Here is a 20,737-nt window from a genome sequence, read left to right on the forward strand (position 1 = left end):
TTCCTCGGTTTTTCATTTTCACGATTTTTCCTAATTGGCGGGAAAGATAGGGAAAAAACTAAACGTCCTATCGAAACGAGACAAATTGCATTGCACTCGGGATTAAATTCTCTTCTAGTTGAACTTAAAAAACCTTAAGAAAGTTAAGATTAACCCACCTTTTAAGCAATCTAAAGTGAATTTTTTAATTAAAAAAAATGAACTTTTTTTTTAAATTGCGAAAAATTGTTGAATTTTCCACTTTTTGTTGAATTTTCTTGGTTTTACTAGAAGCTATACTATTGAGAAGTAAAAATTTTTTTGGGTTCTTTGTTTCAGATGGAAATTGCGACCTGCACCTTTCCCGCCGCACGACAAATGCACACTCGAGACGCCTCGGTGAAATGCTTGTACCAGGCATAATATGACATATATCTTGATGAAAAAATTTAAGAAGACTGCTGAAATATGTAACAATAAAACCTGAAAGTTTCGTTTCAATCGGATATTTCTTTCCTTCCCAAAAAAATCCTTGAAAAAATCAATTTTGTGAAGTCTCTAAAGCAGGCTCCCCCCTTAATTAAAAAAATAAATTCTGAAGTTCATTGCGTAATTTCTTTCGCATATCCGTGTTTAAATCAATATATTTTTTCAACCACAGTGATTGACAAAATTTTAAAATACGATGGACTTGAAACAATTTTATGCCGAGGCTAAGACATTCTTTCAAGTTCTGGTAACGAATAACATATTTTTCGCGCGATAAAACGGTTGGTATTAATTTGGATTGCGTGCTGTTTGGGGGAACGAAGTGTTGAGGACAAAGTGGGAGATCTCGATGCGTATGGTAGAGTTCGGCTGGATATTCCAGATCAACTTCCAATATGTATCCAACCAGGGAGTCATCCGGGATAGTAAGCAAATCTAATTGCAGTTCATTCACCCATGCAAATTTACCAGATGGTAGATATTGACTCATAGCTGCACCATACAAGTTATTGACATCAAAATACATTAAATACGTGGTTTCTATGCTTCGATCGAAATTTTCACCCATGTGGAGATTGTTAGCTTTAGCGTAACGGTTGGACCATTGTGCCACACCACCTTTGATGCTTATCTGGACGAACAATACTTGATACATGTCTGTCAGCAATTCGAGCTCAACTTTCGTGCATTTGAGCATCGCATCGAAAGCAAGCCCCGGCGCGGTGTGATCATGCAGAGGATCGAGATTGTAAATTGAGAAGCAATTCTGGCGGGAGTTTTCGAAAATATCTGCTTGAAGCAGCCCATCAGTTTTCAGATATAAATCTGAATACTCGCCAAGCGTAGTTAACCCGAATTTTGGCCACACATATTTCGCGTGCACATAATCTTCATCGGAAACGTCCGAATCGTTCAAATTTGAGTGAAATTTATCTTTATCCGGTAATTGCTGCTCATTTAGTTTCGCCTAATTATTGATATATTCATATGGAAATACACCTTTGCGTGTTACAAGCTTGAATTCCTCGGCATTATTGTAAAATTTACGCGTCACTTGTTTATCAGCGTCACCCAAATATGACGGAAGTTTATCGATGCTGCTAGCCATGAACTTAAACGAGTCGATTAAGCGCAATTTTACTTTTGTATCTTTGCCCTCCTTTGTGAATATTGTATACTTCTCCTTGTTGATCGAAAAAAGAGTAATTGATCCCTCTATGGACGTTGCCAAATCACGTATTGAAAAATGTGCATCATAACCCAAAAAATTGTGGAACACAATCGGTATGATGTGTTACTTTGTGTAATGTAGATTGCAGCCCTGATATGCTGCACCCGTAAAATGGCAATGATCGTGGTGCTTCACATCAGTAGGTGCAATCGGTATTTCGCAGATATGACAAACCTCCGCCGCTCTAAACTGTTGTTCCTGGTCCGCACGCAATGGCTCCATCGGCACAACTTCGGTCAAATAACCTTTGACGGTTCTGGCTAGGGATTGTAATTCATTAATGAACCGTGAAATGCAATCAGGACCGCGGTTCAGGTGGAATGGAGACAAAGAATCGTCAAAGGCACAGTGAACATAGTATGCCGCGCTGTGCGAGGCGTGCTTTTGCGCCTCATTAACCATAGGTTTGAGAACGAACTCAAGATCGGCGTAGACGGCGAATGGGACAGACTCTTTATACCGATGATTCTCGAATTTCATAATCTTATGTTCGTTGTCAGGCAGATCTTTTCTACAATTATTTTCGCTCCGACATCTTACATATGATTTTGGTATGATGATTCTAGGTGAAAATGGCATGAACATCGATCACGTAAAAATTTTGCAGTCCTGTGTAGCGATAGTTAGCCACTAAGTGAACGCGAAAGATTTCGAATCCGAGCATAATAGAATATCGTATGACAGTCGAGTTCGTTGACATTGTCCACGTTGATTTTGTTTTTTATAGCGAGCAAATGAATCCTTGGTCTATCCGAATGAAGATTTTGCTCAAATATAGGGGCACTATCACATTCGAGTCAAGCCCATAAACGTTAATTGCTAAATTATTTTGCATCTCAAACCTGAGGATATCGGAGAAAGGTGTGGGGAAACTCATCTCCTCATATCGTAGTCGGGTGCTGAAGTGTGCATAGCTAGCTGGTCGACATTTGTTTTGTAGTTCCGATCCTGTGTACTGCGTTGATTGACCACAAAAAACAATGCTCGTCTGTGTTTACTATATTCACCACTGCGTGCCTTTGCTGAATCTCCCTTGGCAATTCTGTGAATGTTGATGCACCTCCACACAGCGGATCATATTTGTTAATGTTGACGGCAAGGTTGATAATTTCAATCATGGCCCATCCGGGATCACGATGTTGGAATTCCTCCACCTTTACCCTGAGACGGTCGGTAATGTTATCGTTAAACCATTGGTTAAGATTTGTGGTTGGTAAAATAATCACGTTTCTGGTGGTGAAGTGTTTTATTTCTACCATTCTTACACCATTCTTAACATTTTCGAATATGCAGGATAAAATGCCATTCACCTTGATGATACCATCCGTTTGCACGGCTGCCTCCAAACGCACAATTGTCAGGTGCTGAGCATCAGCGAGAAAATCGTGCAAATCTAGGTATTGTAGGTTTGTGATAACACCCGTTGGAATTCGACTGGTGAAAGCGCTGTCCGCATCGTCTCATTGCGCGCGATTATCGCCCGCTAAAGTGCTGACGCTGCCTCCGGTAATGAGGAGCCTCCGGAATTTCTTCACCCAAGATCGCAGGAGTGTGATTGTATGTTGGATACGGTGTTTACTCGCTCATGGTTGTCCTCGGCCTCATGGATATATCACGTAAGAATTGCATATTTGCAATCCCAATGGCGATCCAATGATTTGTGGTTCTGTGGCGCTCTTGCCCTGGAGACATGGTGTGCATCAAATCATGAACGCCTTTTATCGTGTCGACGAGATCCTTGCATGCTTCACCTGCTATGCCTTTACTATTGCAATTGGAAACCTTTCTAGGACAATACTGAACTTCCATTGAGTGTGTTGGTCTTATATATGACGGCCGACACATGGTGAAAATGTTTGGAGGGGCTATTCACTATTTCAACAGTACTTGGGGAAAATATAATTAACTGTATTGGTTTGGAAATCGCGATATCATTAGCGTGTGTCGTTATTCATTTAATAGAAAAATTTGCTCTATTAATAGAATATTTACATAAGCTTTTGTCGGAAAATCTAATTAGCGATATTGAAAATGTTTAGTGGGACTATTAACTGTTCCAACGGTACTTTCATTAGCGTGTGCTGTTATTCATTTAATAGAAAACTTTTGCCTATTAATGGAATATTCGCATGAATATTATTTTTGAAACTGTATATTCCGCCAGCCAATTTGCAATACCGCCGCGTCATCCTGCTTTGAAATCCTGTCCGCCATGTTGTTATTTACATGCATTAGGCTGGGCTGGGTTAGATTAGGTTAGCAACCTGTTCCGCTATCATGTCAGCCATATTGCTCGCGCCATCTTATTGTTTACATTGGTTGGGTTAGGTTAGGTTGGCTCAAGTTGGGTCAGTTTAGCTTAGGTCGGTTACACACCGACAGTCTGTTGGTAACAAATCGACTTCAGGTGAGGAGCGTTCCGCAGCTCCCGCTGAAGTCGGTAAGTCAGTTTGAACCAGAACCCCCCCTTTATAACTACTGCCATCTTCTAACACAACATGTGTTAATAAACGAATTACTCATCAATTTTAGCAAGTGCGGAGCGTCGACGAAGAAATGCATTTTATTGTTTGTGATTGGATGAAGGAACTATGGCTGCTCAATTGACACCAATGTTTCTAATAGAGTGTTGCTTTTTTAGAACAGTATTAAATATTTCTGAAGTCATTTTTTGGTCAAAATACAAGTATATTGGATGCTTCCACTTTCCTGGTAAGCCTCTTGCCATGATAGCTTGCAGTTGGAAATGTGGTCCGACCACTTCATCGTTGATTTAGTCGTATTCGTACCTGTGTGAATTCAGTACGTAAGAACTTAGGAAATGAAGTATCGCTATCAATGAATAAATGATTATCCTCATGTGTTTTTTTTTCTTTCACTTTTACTTCGTTAAACTGAATCACAACTTTTCTCCTTGGGTCATTTCACGTCCAGATATCTCTGTGAAGTTCAAAACATCGTTCAATAGTCTTTGCCTTATATTTATTTTCGAGGTATATGTCTGCAAGATTGATAATCCAGGCAGCAGGTTATGCAAAGTTGATCTCATATAGATGTAGAATCGCTTAATAAAATATTTCAGGGTAAAGGGAGTTCAGATTTTTTCTGTAGTCCAATTGACTCAGTTTTTTTTTTACGGATTATAATGTTGAGCCAATTCCACCTAAGAATAGAGGACAAAACCTGTCTTATTTTCAAAGTTAATTACTTTTCGGAATGCATTTTCGCTTTCAAGTATCGCTTGAGATTTTGTAAACGTTTTATTGTGGATCCTGCAAGAAGTTTTGCTGTTATCATTTGCTGTTGCAACTTTACATTCTCCGCCTCAAGTTTTTGAATTTTTTCTCTCAGAGCATTAGCTTAGTTATCTTCGTTCCTTGTTTCACCAACTGCGACCTATAAATTTATATCTGTATCATTTTCTGTGGCAGAATATTGAGGATCAGTGGTACTCAATAAATACATGTTTATACCAACACTTCTTTTATGAAACTCTTATTGTTTCTTGCTACCATTCTGTTTGCGCGTTCTGATGAATTAGACTCTTGATGCAATGTCAATCGTAAATGCCGTGATGGTATTGTGTTTTCTCTTAATATGTTTGTCTGAGGCAAACCCAACACAAGATTTCTCACGTCCACTTCGAATACATTAAACACACGTGGCAACTGTTTGGATTCCAGTTTTCAGTGTAACGGCATCTCTGTATTCATTCCTTTCGCAATTGTTGATTATTAGGCAATTTATGGTAGGATATTGTTACATTTTCATTAATCATTTTGGCATGTGTTCATATTTGAATATTTGACTCTAAGCGGATCAGAAGTTTGAAATAAGTGAACATAACCCAGTAAACATCAGCCGGTTAAAATGTGGTTGAAGAAACGTTAAGGTCGTATAATTATGGTATAGGTAGAAAATATTACCGTGTTCGATATACGGTAATTTTTCAGTAAAATATTAATCGTTGTCTCTCCACAAATATTATACGATTTTCATTACACGTACATTTGAACAACGGTTTCTAGACTAATAATCAACGTTTTGTTTACTAGTTCAATTGCTAATTTAAATTCGTTAAAAACCGGTATATTTATAGATATTAAAATACAAATTTTCTACGTTTCATCGTCAACGTTTTGTTGTGGTAAGCGAGATTCGTAGTATAAACGTGTGGTAAAACCGTTTATATTTCTAGTCCTATGAACAGTTAATATACATGTTTTATTCCTTCACCGGCAACACAAGTTTAACGTTTCATTCACTGCTTTTCTACAACATTTAAACAACGGTTTCTAGACTAATAATCAACGTTTTGTTTACTAGCTCAATTGTCAATTTAAATTCGTTAAAAATCGGTATATTTGTAGGTATTAAAATACAAAATTTCTGCGTTCCATCATCAACGTTTTATTGTGGTAAGCGAGATCCGTAGTATAAACGTGTGGTAAAATCCATTATATTTCTAGTCTCATGAACAGCTAATATACATATTTTATTCCTTCACCAGTAACACAAGTTTAACGTTTCGTATAGTTACCATACCTTGCCAATATGTTCTCATTAATTGTTTAATAATTAAGTCAATACACTTTTGATCTACTGATCACATGTAATACGTGAAAATTACGTCGTACATAGACTTGTCATATCGATACACAGAATTATATACCTACTCGGGCCGAAACGTAAACAAGATTTGTTTCGTACCTTCCTGACCTTCATATCCAAGAATACTACCCTTTTCAACATAGTGAGGGCAGGAATCAACTTTTACATCATTTACTTACATATTGCGATGTTTGAATTTGGAACTATAATCATTATATTCAAGTTTTTCTCATGTTAGCAGTGACTAAAATTCAACGTTTTGTTATCCTCCTCAGCACGTTTTTCTGATTACCTTAAATTTTGTAAACAACTGGTCATTCGATTTCCAATCTTTTTTTTCATTCGATAAACTAGTGAGTATCATCAAAAATATGAAAAAATTCAGGTGACATAACACTAGAAGTGATAATTTTATTCTACGTAATATTGTAAAGTAGAACTATATGTTACCTCCATTTTTTCAAATTCTTTTCCTTGTGTTATTGTTAATTCCCCAACATAGGAAAAAAAGTTGAAAAATCGATGAACAGATTTTTTTACAAAGGTCACCAAGAAATTACGTAGTTGAGCTTATAAGTGCATCCCTTCGCGGCGTCTTTATTAATTGTAAAACATACGTTTTCCTATACCATAATGTATATATTGGAATAACCCATGCTAGGAAAGCGAGTGGCCGTAAATGAAGCTCGTGTACCATGGATGTTACATATACGTATAATGAGCGCATGTATCAAACGACAAGCGGTCGCGAAGAATCGAGAATGTCCTAGCGTGAAATACTCGCGCCTCTTCTTCTGCCTCTGATTGGCTCGCTAGGTCAGCGTGTTGTAACTCGTACGGTTCCTGCACGCTGAGAGCCGAGGACGACGCGCCAGAATGCCCCCCCACCACCGTTCGCGAAGGCTCTCAGCTCACGCGATCAGTGAATAAGTCTAATTTGACCAACTTCCGAGGTCAGTGCACGTCCGTGTTTATGTGAGCCTTCATAAGCTGGTAAGTACAAATGTATTTTCTATTTGGAAAAATTTATCACGATGATTCAATACAGACGAAAATGACAATACAGGCGTAAATAACCTGACAATAAAAAGAAGAAACAAATACTTTGTGATTGCGTCGTACTTGCTTTTGAACGTCGCCGAAAGGATGTAGGCACAATAGAATTGCTTGTAGATAATGCTATAAGAAGCATGTCTATGGTATGGAATATATACTGATTGCAAATAGAAGCCGCAGATATTTATTGTTAGCTTCATTCTTACTTGTGCAGGCATCGTTTTTCTTTTATAAGGTTATCCAGTGAAATAGATCGCTAACACATACGTATCATGTACGAATGAACGATCATTTAGTGGCTGCATCTTTTCCCAATAAACACACAGTGGTTGAAATGATATATAATAGACCTGTCAAGACACGTTGAGAGAACGTTGAAATGGCACATAAAGATTATTCCACCTAGAATACAGGTGTTAAATACTATGTATTTTCAGGTATTTGACGGATTAGCAGTGATATCGAGGAAGTGAATGCTCCAGCTGCGGTCGAATAATAATTAAAACTTATGCGTACTGCGTACCTAGACAACGCTTTCTATAGCGTCTGTGTTCTTTTTTGAAATAATGTGCCAATACTTTTTATTATTTTACTTTGTCAGGATTGTGATTTTTTACCTAGTCCCGAGATGAAAGTTAACAATTTTCCTCGTTAGGGTATAATCATTTTATGATTATTTTGTTTCATGTTTTATTTGTTATCAAACCTCTTGTATCGGATATAAGTTTTTGTTTGTTCATGTTTACTTAATTTCACTATTTGCTATACTTCTATACTCTTGTGAGTACATCTGTACAATTGAGGTATGCGTATATGTAAAAGACTGTATGTTTATTTATACATCCCAGTCAACATTCACACAGTTACATCGTTGGCATAATAAAATGTCCGCATCAACGATACAGACAAACTGGTATATAAAAAACTACTGTTATGTTTCCGATACATTGTTAAAGCGGATATTTCGATACGTGTGCAATGTAACTATTGTCATTGTTGCCTTGGATGAAAGTACCTTATAATAAATATATATCATGTTTCGCAAAGGTGTGTGCTTTATCTCATTTAGTTGTCCTGTATTTCTCATAAGAATACATAGGTGTGGATGTAAAATAATTAATATCATTTAATTGGTGCAAGTTACCATTACTGAAATAGCTAAGAATGTGAGCGTTGCTGTATCATCTAACCCCTGAGATAAGTCCATATTGACCATACAAGAAGCTTTTAACAGCTTGTGTATTAATATAGTACATGAAAAATTATACCGAAAACATATTCTCAAGTTGGTTGTTACACGTTTATCGGAACCGCGTGATATTCGATTAAGTGTATTCAATTAAACGTGTAATAATTGTTTACGGATATCGTTTTTACGTTAAATCAACACACATTCAGTACGTGTATTGTTATAAAAAAAATTTTCCAATGAACACGCTTATTAAACGTGTTTGAACCACGAAAAACGGTGGCTATAACAGGTATATATTAAACGTCTACGTTAACATTTAAATTGCGTTCTTTCATACTTGTTTCATTACGTTTCTGAAAACCGTAATTTCGACGTTTACTTCAACCGTGGAATATCCGGATCATAATCACTAACAGAAAACGTTGATGAGCGCAGTAGAAAAAACCTTTATCAGGGCGGACATTTTTCACGAGAAAAAACGTATGTGCTGAACGATTATTCAACTATATACAACGTTATTTTTCGACGAATTTCTTACGATTTACTTACCAGCAATGTTTATTGGGTGATTTACGCAAATGGGCCTTACAAGTCCAGAAAGAGATTGGCTATGAAGATTTCGGATTTACAGCTTCAAAAAATTAGTTGAATGGATTTAAATACCCACACAGATTAGTATCTAGGAAAATCAATAAATTTATCACTAGGAAAACTTCCGAAGATGTTGAATGATTAAAAGTGAAGGCAGATGAATTTTTGGCTCCTCTTAAACACGATATAGCAAATTTGGAATTCAAAATGTGTACCATTCCGTTCAAAGCGGATTCCAGCTGGAGATGAATTCACGAACAACCTTGGCTGTCGAAGGAGAAAAGTGATTACAGTACGTAAGGGTATTTCCGTCGAATATTTTTTTTTCGATGAAATCCAGAAATACGTAAATTTTTTTTTGTGTACATACGCAATATACATTTTTTCAAATTTTGAGATTTCAATTGGACCATTTTTTGCTTAAGCGCAAGATGAACAGCGTTCAAGGGTAGTTACCCCTCCAATGTTTTTTTCGAAAAATTCCAAATACATATGCAAAATTCGAAATCAATCGATCCAATAGTTTGAAAGAAAAAAAAAACGTGCGCCCGACTTGAAACAAGTCATTTTCAAAAAAACGCATTCAAAGTTTACTATACATTTAGCACAGACAATGAGACGGCTGAACTTACGGTGGATAACGACTAATTTGAGTAGCCTCACCTTACGAAGTTTTTCTGGAAACGACAGTTTTAGCCCCACTCTGATGTTTTGATTGAAAATTTTTCAGGAAAATTGAACCTCAATTTCCAAACAGCTGTGATTCGGATAAAAATTTCGTCCTTACTTAGTTCTAGTTCAGACGATAACTATATTCATATAGATTTAAAAAAATGTTGTAATATTCCAGACGAGTAGAATTGCCACCATTCGTGTACTCGATTGGACGAGTGTCTCAAGCCACGACCTGCATAACAGCGCATAACTTGTATAGATTTTAATCAAGTATGTCATAAAATTTTGTGTTGCTAGTTGAAACATATCTTAATATGCGTTAAGAACCCCGGCACTGTACGTTTCATAGTTTTCACAAAACTAGTTCCCAAATATTATTTAAAAAACAAGCTTCCAGACGATAATACCCCCTTAATATTTGACTTTCAGTTAGTTACTTTACATGGACCCAAGTGCCTTTTTGTATTTTATTCTTATTTTATTTTTATTCAGTTGGTACGACTTTTGGAATTGTTATCCGTAAAGCCTGAGAACTCGGATAATTGCTTGATTTTTTTTTTTTTATACCTTACCAATCGTTATTTTCTTCATTAAATATTGTGAAACAACATTTGTTTCGTTGTTTTACACTTATTTAATAATTCCAACCATGCACAGGGGACCAGATGAGTAAAATCACAACTTCGTCAGCCGGTATCTGAAATCGTTTCTTCGGAGATTTCAAGTCTGTTCGATGGCCACGGTCAACACCCTGGTCTGGTATAGAAAATCTATGATAGTCAATATAATTTATACTCATCAGATTTGGGATCCGGATTCCTAATTCTGAGGAGTGAAACGGCTCTGGCAGTTCCACTTTCCTAGCCCGTGTCGGCCGACACGGCGCAGCTTCGACGGTGCATCGTCCGTGTCTGCCAGAATGCAGCTTGGGTGGTTTGTCTGCCCAAACATGAGAAAATTGTAGCAGTAACAAGTAACCCTTGCCCCACTCTGTAAAATGCTTCAAGTGGCTAATTTAGGTGATTTCGATTGGCAAACTTGATTTCTGCCTACCTCCGAAGAAGAATGCCTTTGATTTTTCACTAACCAACCTATTTCAAAACAAAGAACACTCACAATAATGTATTTTCACATTTCCGACAAATCCGCAAACATTACCATGTTTAATATAAAGTTGAACTGTATTACTACTTTCAAAAGTGAAATAAGACAAATATGTTTTTCTCAGGGCTGGAATGACGTTAGTTTTCATGGGTCTGGACAAATTCCCACGCCAAACATTGACGCTTTGGCTTATACAGGCCTCATATTGAACAAGTATTACGTTTCCGCTATCTGCACTCCTTCTAGAAGTGCCCTTATGACTGGTAACCATCCGATCCACACGGGAATGCAACACACGGTAAGATTTATAAACTAGGTCCTTTCATTCGAACCTCAAATGCTGATGATAATAAGTATATCTATTACAAGCTAGTATTCAACAAAAATGTTTACTTAAGATGTATTGGAAAAAATGCACGATATTATCGTGATTGAGAACTGTTAAAAATTTAATTCAAAGAGGTGATATCTCACTGTATATAGGTTTTATGTGTAACGTTGCGTAGCAAAGAATGGTAAAATCACAGAATATTGATAACGTGATTTTAAGTATGCATCTACATGGATAAAAAAGTCTGAGAGTACATTATTATTCACTTAAACTTTTTTATATAATTGTGTATTATTGGACCAATGTGCGTATCACTTTGTACATATTTGTATAGCTCGGAACAAAATTGAAAACAAAAAAAAAACGTATTCATATGATGATACTATTACTGAGATTGATGTTCATAACCGTGTAGAAATTCTACAGATTCCATTCAGTTGAGTGATGGTCAGGGATGAAATGATGCTCAATTTGCAATCAATTATGTTTTTCAAAATCGACGTTTCGGCAGGCTCCGCCTACCATCTTCAGGTTTTTTTTAATGTAGAATAAATCACAAATTTTTACATGAGAATTTTCAGTGTTTGTAAATTTACTAATTTACATAAATGCCACGATTTATTGTTTAACCTTATTATTCAAACTGCTGTGAAAAATTGTACTGTTCGAAACTTACATATATCGACATTCCTAAACGTTTACGATGTTTGTTACATAATGTTCAAGAAAGATGTGTCTACTCGCCTGCCTGTACTAACAGGACTGTGATCTTAATGTTTATTCAAACAAATACATTTGAAAGTCATACAATTGTTCACATGCTTGTTGGTATGTAGGCCTAATTGTTTACATAACAGTCAGTACAGTTTCTATTGATAATTTATATAATGTCCGAATGAAGGTCCCTACGGTTTTGAATGTCAGTTTTTTTTTTCACTGTGTTGTTTTCAGAAATGTGAACCATTTTCTTTCATAAGCTTTATATGCCAGTTAGTAGTATAACAAGGCTGGTTATGGGTAAAAACACCTTTTTACCGACCAAGTCGGCTATCCGCGCATCCCAGACGCAAGCCCTTAAAGGTGACCACCACTCTCGTAAGATAAAACGTGCTTTGCCGTACCGACTTGAGGTCGAAAACGTGCAACCTTACCGACAGTTGTATCGGTCGACGGTAAAGATCGCACTGCTTTACCCGCAATTCTTATCGGTCGAAGATAAGAATCGTGCTGTTTTACCGACAATCTTACCGACCGCGGTCAAAGTCTCTATGTAGTGCTCGCCTGCCAACGGAAGAGGGCGCATCAGGGGCGTGAACTTTTTACCGACGTGGATGTCGGTTACCGTCCCGCATTCTTTTCCCCCGATAGGACTGCTGATGTGTAACATCAACCACTTCGAATTCCTTTCCTATGGTAGGACTGCTGATGTGTAACATCAGCCGCCCCACATTCTTTTCCCACGATATCAACCACGCGACATTCCAAATTATTGGTTCTGAGAATTGTTTTTTACCAACGTGGATGTCGATACGTTATCATCAACGTGACATTCTTTTTGGCTTGTAACTGTAATGTGAACTCTACGATAAATTTTGAACAGGTTCAGTCAAGACCAGAGTCCAAGGTCGACCGATAGCTGCGGTAGTATACATTCAGAGCCAAGGATCTGCGATGTTGGGTTACTATCGCTCTTAGAATGCAAAACACAGCGCGCGCACACACAACATGCGTACAGCTGCCCTATAAGAAGGACGCTCATCACTGCAAACGATCATTCAGTCTCAACTTGTCACGTATACGTGAGGAAAAGGCTCAATATGGAATCCACAAAGTGTTTGAGATTAATCGATATTATGGAATCGGCGTACAAAGTCTTGAGAAAATCATCAACAGCAGAGATTCAGATATGGATGAAATTAGAAATTCAAAATATTCGGCTTCTGAACAGAATTTTGCGAAAGGCTTCATCGATTGGAGAAAAGATGAGAATTATCACAATGATCGGACTCTTGAAAGCGATTGCGGAAAAATTCAAACGGCTTCAGAAAACGGGTGGAGGTACGCGGAAAGAAAGAAGAAGCGATCGAGTTCACTCGGAAGATTTGGAATCAGCTTCCGAGGGGAGAATTGGAACTGGATCCATCGTCGATTTGAAACATGAAGATGTGGAGAGATTTCTAGGAGACACAAAGGTACTAGCTGTGACAAGCTACAAAACGCTCTGAAGAAAGACAGGAGCTTGAAAGCCAACGTTATACTGGCTTGTAAATTTAAAGTTAGAAAAGATGATCATACGGTGGAAGAGATCAAATTTTTTAATACGAGAAATGAAATCATCCTCCACACAACGGATATTAACGAATAATGGTTCATCGAAAACGCGACAGAGAGTTTGTTGAAAAAGGTGAAAGATTTCCAGGAAAAGAATTCAGGCTGGTCGCTGACTGAAATAATCAATTTGACTGTGAATATCAACAAGTACGTGCAACAACCAGGCAGTGTGTTCACATACACCCCGTTACCCAACCATATCAGTGATAAGAAGGCTAGCGACAACATTCGCAACAGCGACTATGGTCGGTCACCGCAGCCCTCTTTCCAGTCAACAACAATCCCAGCGTGATTACTTCATAACCACATTTCGGCTCAGTGCTACAATACGACGGGTTGCATTTTCCAATGTCTTTAGACCAGATTCCAAAACTTGAGAGTAGTATGTATATGAGAGTTCTAACTCAAAGATGGCGGCGCTACCCCCTAGCTCCCCCCTAGCTCCCCCCCAGCTCACCCCTAGCCCCCCCCCGACTCACGGCGCTCTCTCTCTCTCTCTCACCCCCCCCCCCCCCCCCCCCCCGGTCATTTTCGGTGGCTATTTTCATAGGATTTGACACACACACACACACACACACACACACACGCACGCACACACACGCACGCACACACACGCGCGCACAAACACACACACACACACACAAAATAATTCCTGTCGAGACTTGTTTGGCGCCGGAAAGCCACACATAAATCGGATAGGGTAAGAACCCGCGAGATCTATTGAAAAAGTTCCAGGAAATGACTCCTGAGGGAAGGTTTAAAATGGCGTTTTGAATGCTTTTAACAATTTTTTTATTTAACACCAATTACATTTAGTTTTCTTATTCTATTCTCAATCATCTTATTCTAAATTTTAACGAGTAAAATTATAGATATTATTTTCAATATCCATATTAATTAAACATATTGTTATTCCAAAATTGACTTATACCAATTTTTTAACAGTACCACTGATCGGATTATATTCAACAATGCGATCATGCAAGATCATGCAGTAGGCAGAAGTGTGTGGTGGGAACGTAGTGCTAGAGTCAAATTCCAATCGAATGTCCACAGGTCCCCAGTTTTCAATGTTTCGTTCTGCTTGGAGCAATCGATGACGATAAGGGGAGCTTGGTTTATAAATTCACGCCTCGATAGCAAAGGCCCAGCTTCTTTGTTATAGTAGCTCATTTGAAACCGAACATACATATCATAGAGAATGGCGGGGGATGTGCAGGCTCGGACTTGTTCACTATGAAGAGTCGTAAAACCCAAAACTGTGTGTACACATACCATCCGGTGAAGAGCGGGCAAGATAAGATTTTTCTTACACCAAACACTGTTCGCTACCTGCTTTTCGTTGACCGATTTTTCACACCACATGGCCCACGCTGCTTAAAGACTCATAAAACTCAAAAACTACATTAGGCGGCGGTGGGTTCGTGGAGAGGGGGAGGGGGAGGGGGTGAAAACCTGTTCCAACACGCTTTAAGGCAAGATGCAGCTGCGGAACTGGGTGACTTCAAATTGGCAGATAAACCGCAAAAATTTAGGGATGGTGGGGGCGGGGACTGCGGACCCCAGCCGTCTTTCGCGTCATTTTTTACATGAATTTCATCATCTCTGCAGAGTCGGGAGGGCAATAAAACCCAAAAATTTAGGGATGGCAGGATGGGTAAAGGGTGGGCCCAGTCGTCTCTGACGTCATTTTTCCCTCCGAGATGCGCAGAACGCAGTGCGCACCGCATCTCTGACGTCATTTTACCCTCCGATATGCGCAGAACGCAGTGCGCACAGTTCCCAAATTCTTGCGATCTATCGGCCTATATACATATAAGCTCAACGCATCCGATGCAGACTCGTCAGTCTTACACGATACGTGCAAGTCAAAAAAGTTATACAAAGTTCAGCTTATATCAACGTCGAAGTCATGGCAGTCGAAGCGTACATGGGACTTGCGGAGCAGATGGAGAGGACGTACAATTTGCTGAGAGAGCAACCACCCGGAGAAGAGAATGATGCCGTCATCAATCATTGGGCTGATATTGGAATTGCGAATATCCAAGTTCTGCGCGATATTTCCATGCAACGAGGAACAACCGTTGGTGCGAAAATACGGATCCAACATACGATCGCACTCCTGCAATCTTGGGTGACGAAGATCAAGCAGTTGCAGCAGCGCACAGTGGTGACGGGTGGAAATATCGGTACTCCTGCGGGTGTACAATGAGACGACGTGGATAGCGCTTTTGCCAGCCGAATCAGAACGGGGGTTATCACAAATCTCCGTCATAAAAATTTGGACGCCTTTCTGGACGATGTGCAGCGCGTCGTCACCGAGAAGTTGGAGCTGATACTGCGCGAGGAGGGAAATGTGAAGGTTAACCTCATATTATCGTGCAAATTCGAAAATGCCAAGCACGAAGAGATCTCCACCGAAGTTAAGAGTTTCAACACCACCAACGAGGCGATTCTCCTCCCATCAAGCGATATAAATGGTTGGTTGACACGTGCACGGGGTGATCTGCAGTCAAAGGTGGAAGATTTCGAGCAACGCGATTCCGGCTGGAGTATGATTGAGATCCTTAACATCGCTGTAAATATCAATCGCTACCAGCCTCTCGCCGCGGGGGCTTCAACATTCGTCGAGCAGCCCCAAGACATTCAACGGAAGAAGGCTGTGGTGAACGTGAGGAACGAGGACGAAAGATGCCTTCTCTGGTCCGTCATAGCAGCCCTCCACCCGGTCAAGATCAACGCCGATAGGACTAGCCGTTATCATCGATATATTTCCGAGTTGGACTGTACAGGTATCAAATTCCCTGCTACTCTACATGATGTGAAAAAGCTTGAGAGATTGAATAATTTGCGCATCAATGTATATGGAATAGAATCTCAAACTTTTTCGCATCATGCAAAATCAAATAAAAGCGTCATCGTGCCAATTTATTTGAGTAAAAATTTGCATAGCTTAAACATTGACACGATCCATCTTCTAATGGTTGAGAGTAATCCGGAAGACGATATGACTGGTGAGTTTGCACCGAGATTCCACTTTGCTTGGATTAAAGATCTTTCCCGATTGGTGAGCAAACAATTGTCTGATCATAATGGCCAGCTGTTTTTGTGTGACAGATGTTTGTGCCACTGTAGCGTGAAACACGCCTACGACAATCATCGGCAAGATTGTATTATGCTAAATAAAGTACGCATGGAATTTCCCAAGTGTAAAGATTTAGTATTTTCCAATTTTCAAAACAAAGGCACCGTTCCATTTGTCGTATACGCCGATCTCGAATGTATGTTAATCACTGAACCTATAGATGAATTTGAAACTCGTAAGACTTGTGAAATTCAAAAGCATATCCCGCACAGTGTAGCGTACTATGTACATTGTGCGTACGATGAGACTTTATCAGAGTTCCACGGTAAACGCGGTGTCGATTGCATAGATTGGTTTATGAAACAGCTTAAAGATTTATCAATTCAAGTAGAGTCACGCATCAAAAACATAATTCCGATGAAGTCTCTTACCCAAGTGCAACGCGATCGTCACATGCGCGCAAAGAATTGTTATATTTGTGAAAAACCGTTTACCCCTGAGGAGAAAAAGTGTTACGATCGCTGTCACTTCACGGGTAAATATCGTGGTCCTGCTCATAATCGGTGTAATTTGAATTTCAGAGAGACGCACACAATTCCAATAGTTTTCCACAATTTGTCCGGTTACGATTCTCACTTTTTAATAAAATCCCTCGCGTCAACTTTTCCCGGTAAAATTACACTGCTACCCATAAATAAGGAAAAATATATATCCTTCACGAAACGCGTCGATGGAACAATGATGCACTTGAGATTCATTGATTCGTTCCGATTTATGGCTAGCAGCATCGATAAACTTTTCACATATTTGACCGATACCGATAAACACATAACACGCAAATTTTATAATAACCCGACTCAGTTCAGTTTGATGACCCGCAAAGGCGTTTTTCCCTATGAATACGTCGATTGTTGGGGGAAACTCGATGAACCGCGATTACCTGCAAAGAAGCATTTCTACTCGCACCTCTGCGATGCAAATATTTCAGACACCGATTACGAGCACGCGAAAACTGTTTGGAGGGAATTCCATTTAGAGTTATTGGGGGGCTACTCAGATTTATATTTAAAGACCGATGTTCTTTTGCTTGCCGATATTTTCGAAAATTTTCGCGCTAGCTGCTTCAAAACATACAATTTAGATCCGTTGCACTACTACACTGCACCGGGGCTTGCTTTTGACGCGATGCTCAAGCATGCTAATGTAAATTTGCAACTTTTAGACAACCCTGAAATGGTGTTATTTATTGAAAGAGCCATTCGAGGCGGCGTAGCGCAATGTTCCAATCGACACGCTCGGGCCAATAATAGATTCATGGGAACAGATTTTGATCCAAACAAAGCGGAATCGTATCTCATGTATTTTGACGTGAATAACCTGTACGGTGCAGCTATGAGCGTGCATTTACCAATCGGTTCGTTCGAGTGGGAGTACCAGCACATCGATATAACGAACCATCCGGACGATTCGCCGATCGGTTACTTTCTGGAGGTAGATTTGGACTACCCTGTAGAACTCCACGAGGATCACAAGGACTTACCTCTTTGTCCCGAACATTTTACTCCTCCAGGTAGTAAAAATGCCAAACTCGCGACCACCCTTCACCCCAAAACAAAGTATATATTGCACTATAGAAATTTGAAACAGTGTTTGAGTTTAGGATTGAAATTAACGAAAGTGCATAGAATTTTGAAGTTTGCGCAATCTCTATGGCTCGAGCCTTACATCACGCTCAATACAGACATGCGTAAGCAATCTAGGAATGAATTTGAGAAAAACTTTTACAAACTCATGAATAACGCTGTGTTCGGCAAGACTATGGAGAATGTGCGAAATCATAAAGATGTTAAATTGGTTACAAAATGGGAGGGAAAAGGTGGTGCGAGAACGCTTATTGCCCGAGCAAACTTTCACAGCTGCACCGTATTTGACACTGATATGGTTATCATTGAAATGAATCGTGTCAAAGTTCACTTCGTCAAACCTATTTACGTCGGCGCATCAATTCTAGATCTGTCAAAAATCTTTCTCTACGATTTCCACTATAATTATATTAAAACCAACTTTTCGAATAATTAGGCTAAATTGATGTATACCGACACAGACAGCCTTATTTATCAATTCAATGTGCCTAATATCGACGATGTCATCAAACGTGATGTAGATACAATGTTTGACACCTCTGACTATCCGCCCGACAATGTGTATGGTATTCCCCTTGAAAACAAAAAACAACCAGGGCTAATGAAGGATGAAAATAATGGTAAAATTATGACAGAGTTTGTGGGACTGCGAGCAAAGCTGTACACATTTACTACGATGGGTGAGGATGGGGAAAAATATGACAGTGGCGTAAAAGTGAGTAAGCGTGCCAAGGGTGTAAGAAATTCATCGATGAATAGCATCACGTTTGATGATTATAAGCGCTGTCTGACGGCTTACCGAGAGTTGACTCTTCCACAGTGTTTAATACGCAGCAAAAAACACGAAGTAAGCACCATCGTACAAAAAAAATTGGCTCTGAGTTGGCAGGATGACAAGCGGCAATTGATACCCGGACAGACCGACACCGTACCTTGGGGGTTTGTCCCAGCCCCCCAATAGCTATAGGATAAACTTTAGACATAGAATTGATGTAAATATTTGATGTTTGACGCCTCGAACGATCCACCATCGGGCGGAAACGTTTCATGATCAATATGATATTTAATGGATTTGAAGTTTCAAAATGCGAATTAATATACTCAACAATTGTTTATTTATTTATTATTGATATATCAAGCAATTATTCATATTTATTCGTTTACCACGAGAAAAGTTTTCAGAAAATGAAAAAAAATTTTCAGGAAACGAAAAAAACTTTTCAGAAAATGAAAAAAACTTTTCAGAAAACGAAAAAAAGTTTTCAGAAAACTTTTCTCCCATTTGATTAACACGTAAAAAAAGTTTTCAGGGAATGAAAAAAAGTTTTCAGAAAATGAAAAAAAGTTTTCAGAAAACGAAAAAAAGTTTTCAGAAAATGAAAAAAAGTTTTCCAAAAAATAAAACGTGTAATAATCGTATGGCAAAATTGCATATTATCATTATTATTATCACTATTATTATTATTATTATTAATATTATTTTCGTAGTACAGAGTATGGCACATGTGCGCACAAAGGAGATAAAATGTGGAAATATTTGTATATTCAAAATCTTTTATTGTAATTCGGAAAATACATACAAATTATGTTACGTGTCTGTTTTATTCATCCAACTATTGTGCGAATTATCAAAACCCAACCACTTCACATAGAACAGATTCCCCCATTTGCGTAACACTTTCTCCACAAGGTAGCCGTCGGGATATTTCACTCTGGCGAGCTCTTCCTCGTAGAAGCCCCCCTCGATGGGATGATCTTGATAATCGGTAAGTTTGTAGGTGGGTGGATTGGTATTTTTCACCTCACTCACGGTGAATATTTCAGTCGTCCAATTGGGTGTATAGCCTTTTTCGAATACATTCTTGTACTTGCTGATTCGAACTCGATCGCCTACACTGAATTTCCGCGCTCGATCACTTCGTTTGATTTGCCGAGGCTTGTACACGCTACGATACAGCTGTTTTTCATTCTCCGTGCTAACATCCTGTAAGTTTTATTCGAATCGTGCGATGTTTGGTGTTGTTGTAGGACTTCATTAAATCATCCAAAATATTAATCCACTTGTGAAATCCTAGGAGAGTAAACCACATCCACATTTTATTTTTTCAATGTTCGACTAAAAACGTTCGCATATCGACGCCTTTGAGTTCCTGAGTGTCAAATACATGTTGATATTGTGCTGCATCATGAGGGCTTTCAATTTGCTGTTGCGAAATTCTTTGCATTGATCAACGTATAGATGTGCAGGTATACGGCTCTGGGTTAGTACAGATTTCATAGCAGCAGCCGCGTCTTTCCCCCCACCACGGATGAGGATGAAACAAAAATGTGACAACGGTGTTAAAGTGGGTAAGCGTGTCAAGGATGCGAAAACCGCAACGATAAATAACATCACGTTTAATGATTATAAGAACCGTCC

The 20,737-nt window shown here is 38.9% G+C and overlaps 1 protein-coding gene and 1 long non-coding RNA gene across 3 annotated transcripts in view; both read left to right on the forward strand.

The window, feature by feature from the left end:
* Positions 1-20,737, forward strand: part of LOC124188024 (arylsulfatase J) — an 850,127-nt gene that overhangs the window by 94,626 nt on the left and 734,764 nt on the right. For both annotated transcript variants that reach the window (XM_046580288.1, XM_046580289.1), the window contains exon 2: positions 11,053-11,226. In XM_046580288.1, coding sequence (XP_046436244.1) covers positions 11,053-11,226 — 174 coding nt within the window. The remainder of the gene's footprint in view (positions 1-11,052; positions 11,227-20,737) is intronic.
* On the forward strand, positions 7,240-8,412 carry LOC124188026. Its single transcript, XR_006872222.1, has 2 exons — positions 7,240-7,303; positions 7,804-8,412. It is a non-coding gene; the product is annotated as an uncharacterized LOC124188026 (long non-coding RNA).

Source organism: Neodiprion fabricii, chromosome 1 (assembly GCF_021155785.1).
Source record: "Neodiprion fabricii isolate iyNeoFabr1 chromosome 1, iyNeoFabr1.1, whole genome shotgun sequence".
Classification (NCBI taxonomy): domain Eukaryota; kingdom Metazoa; phylum Arthropoda; class Insecta; order Hymenoptera; family Diprionidae; genus Neodiprion; species Neodiprion fabricii.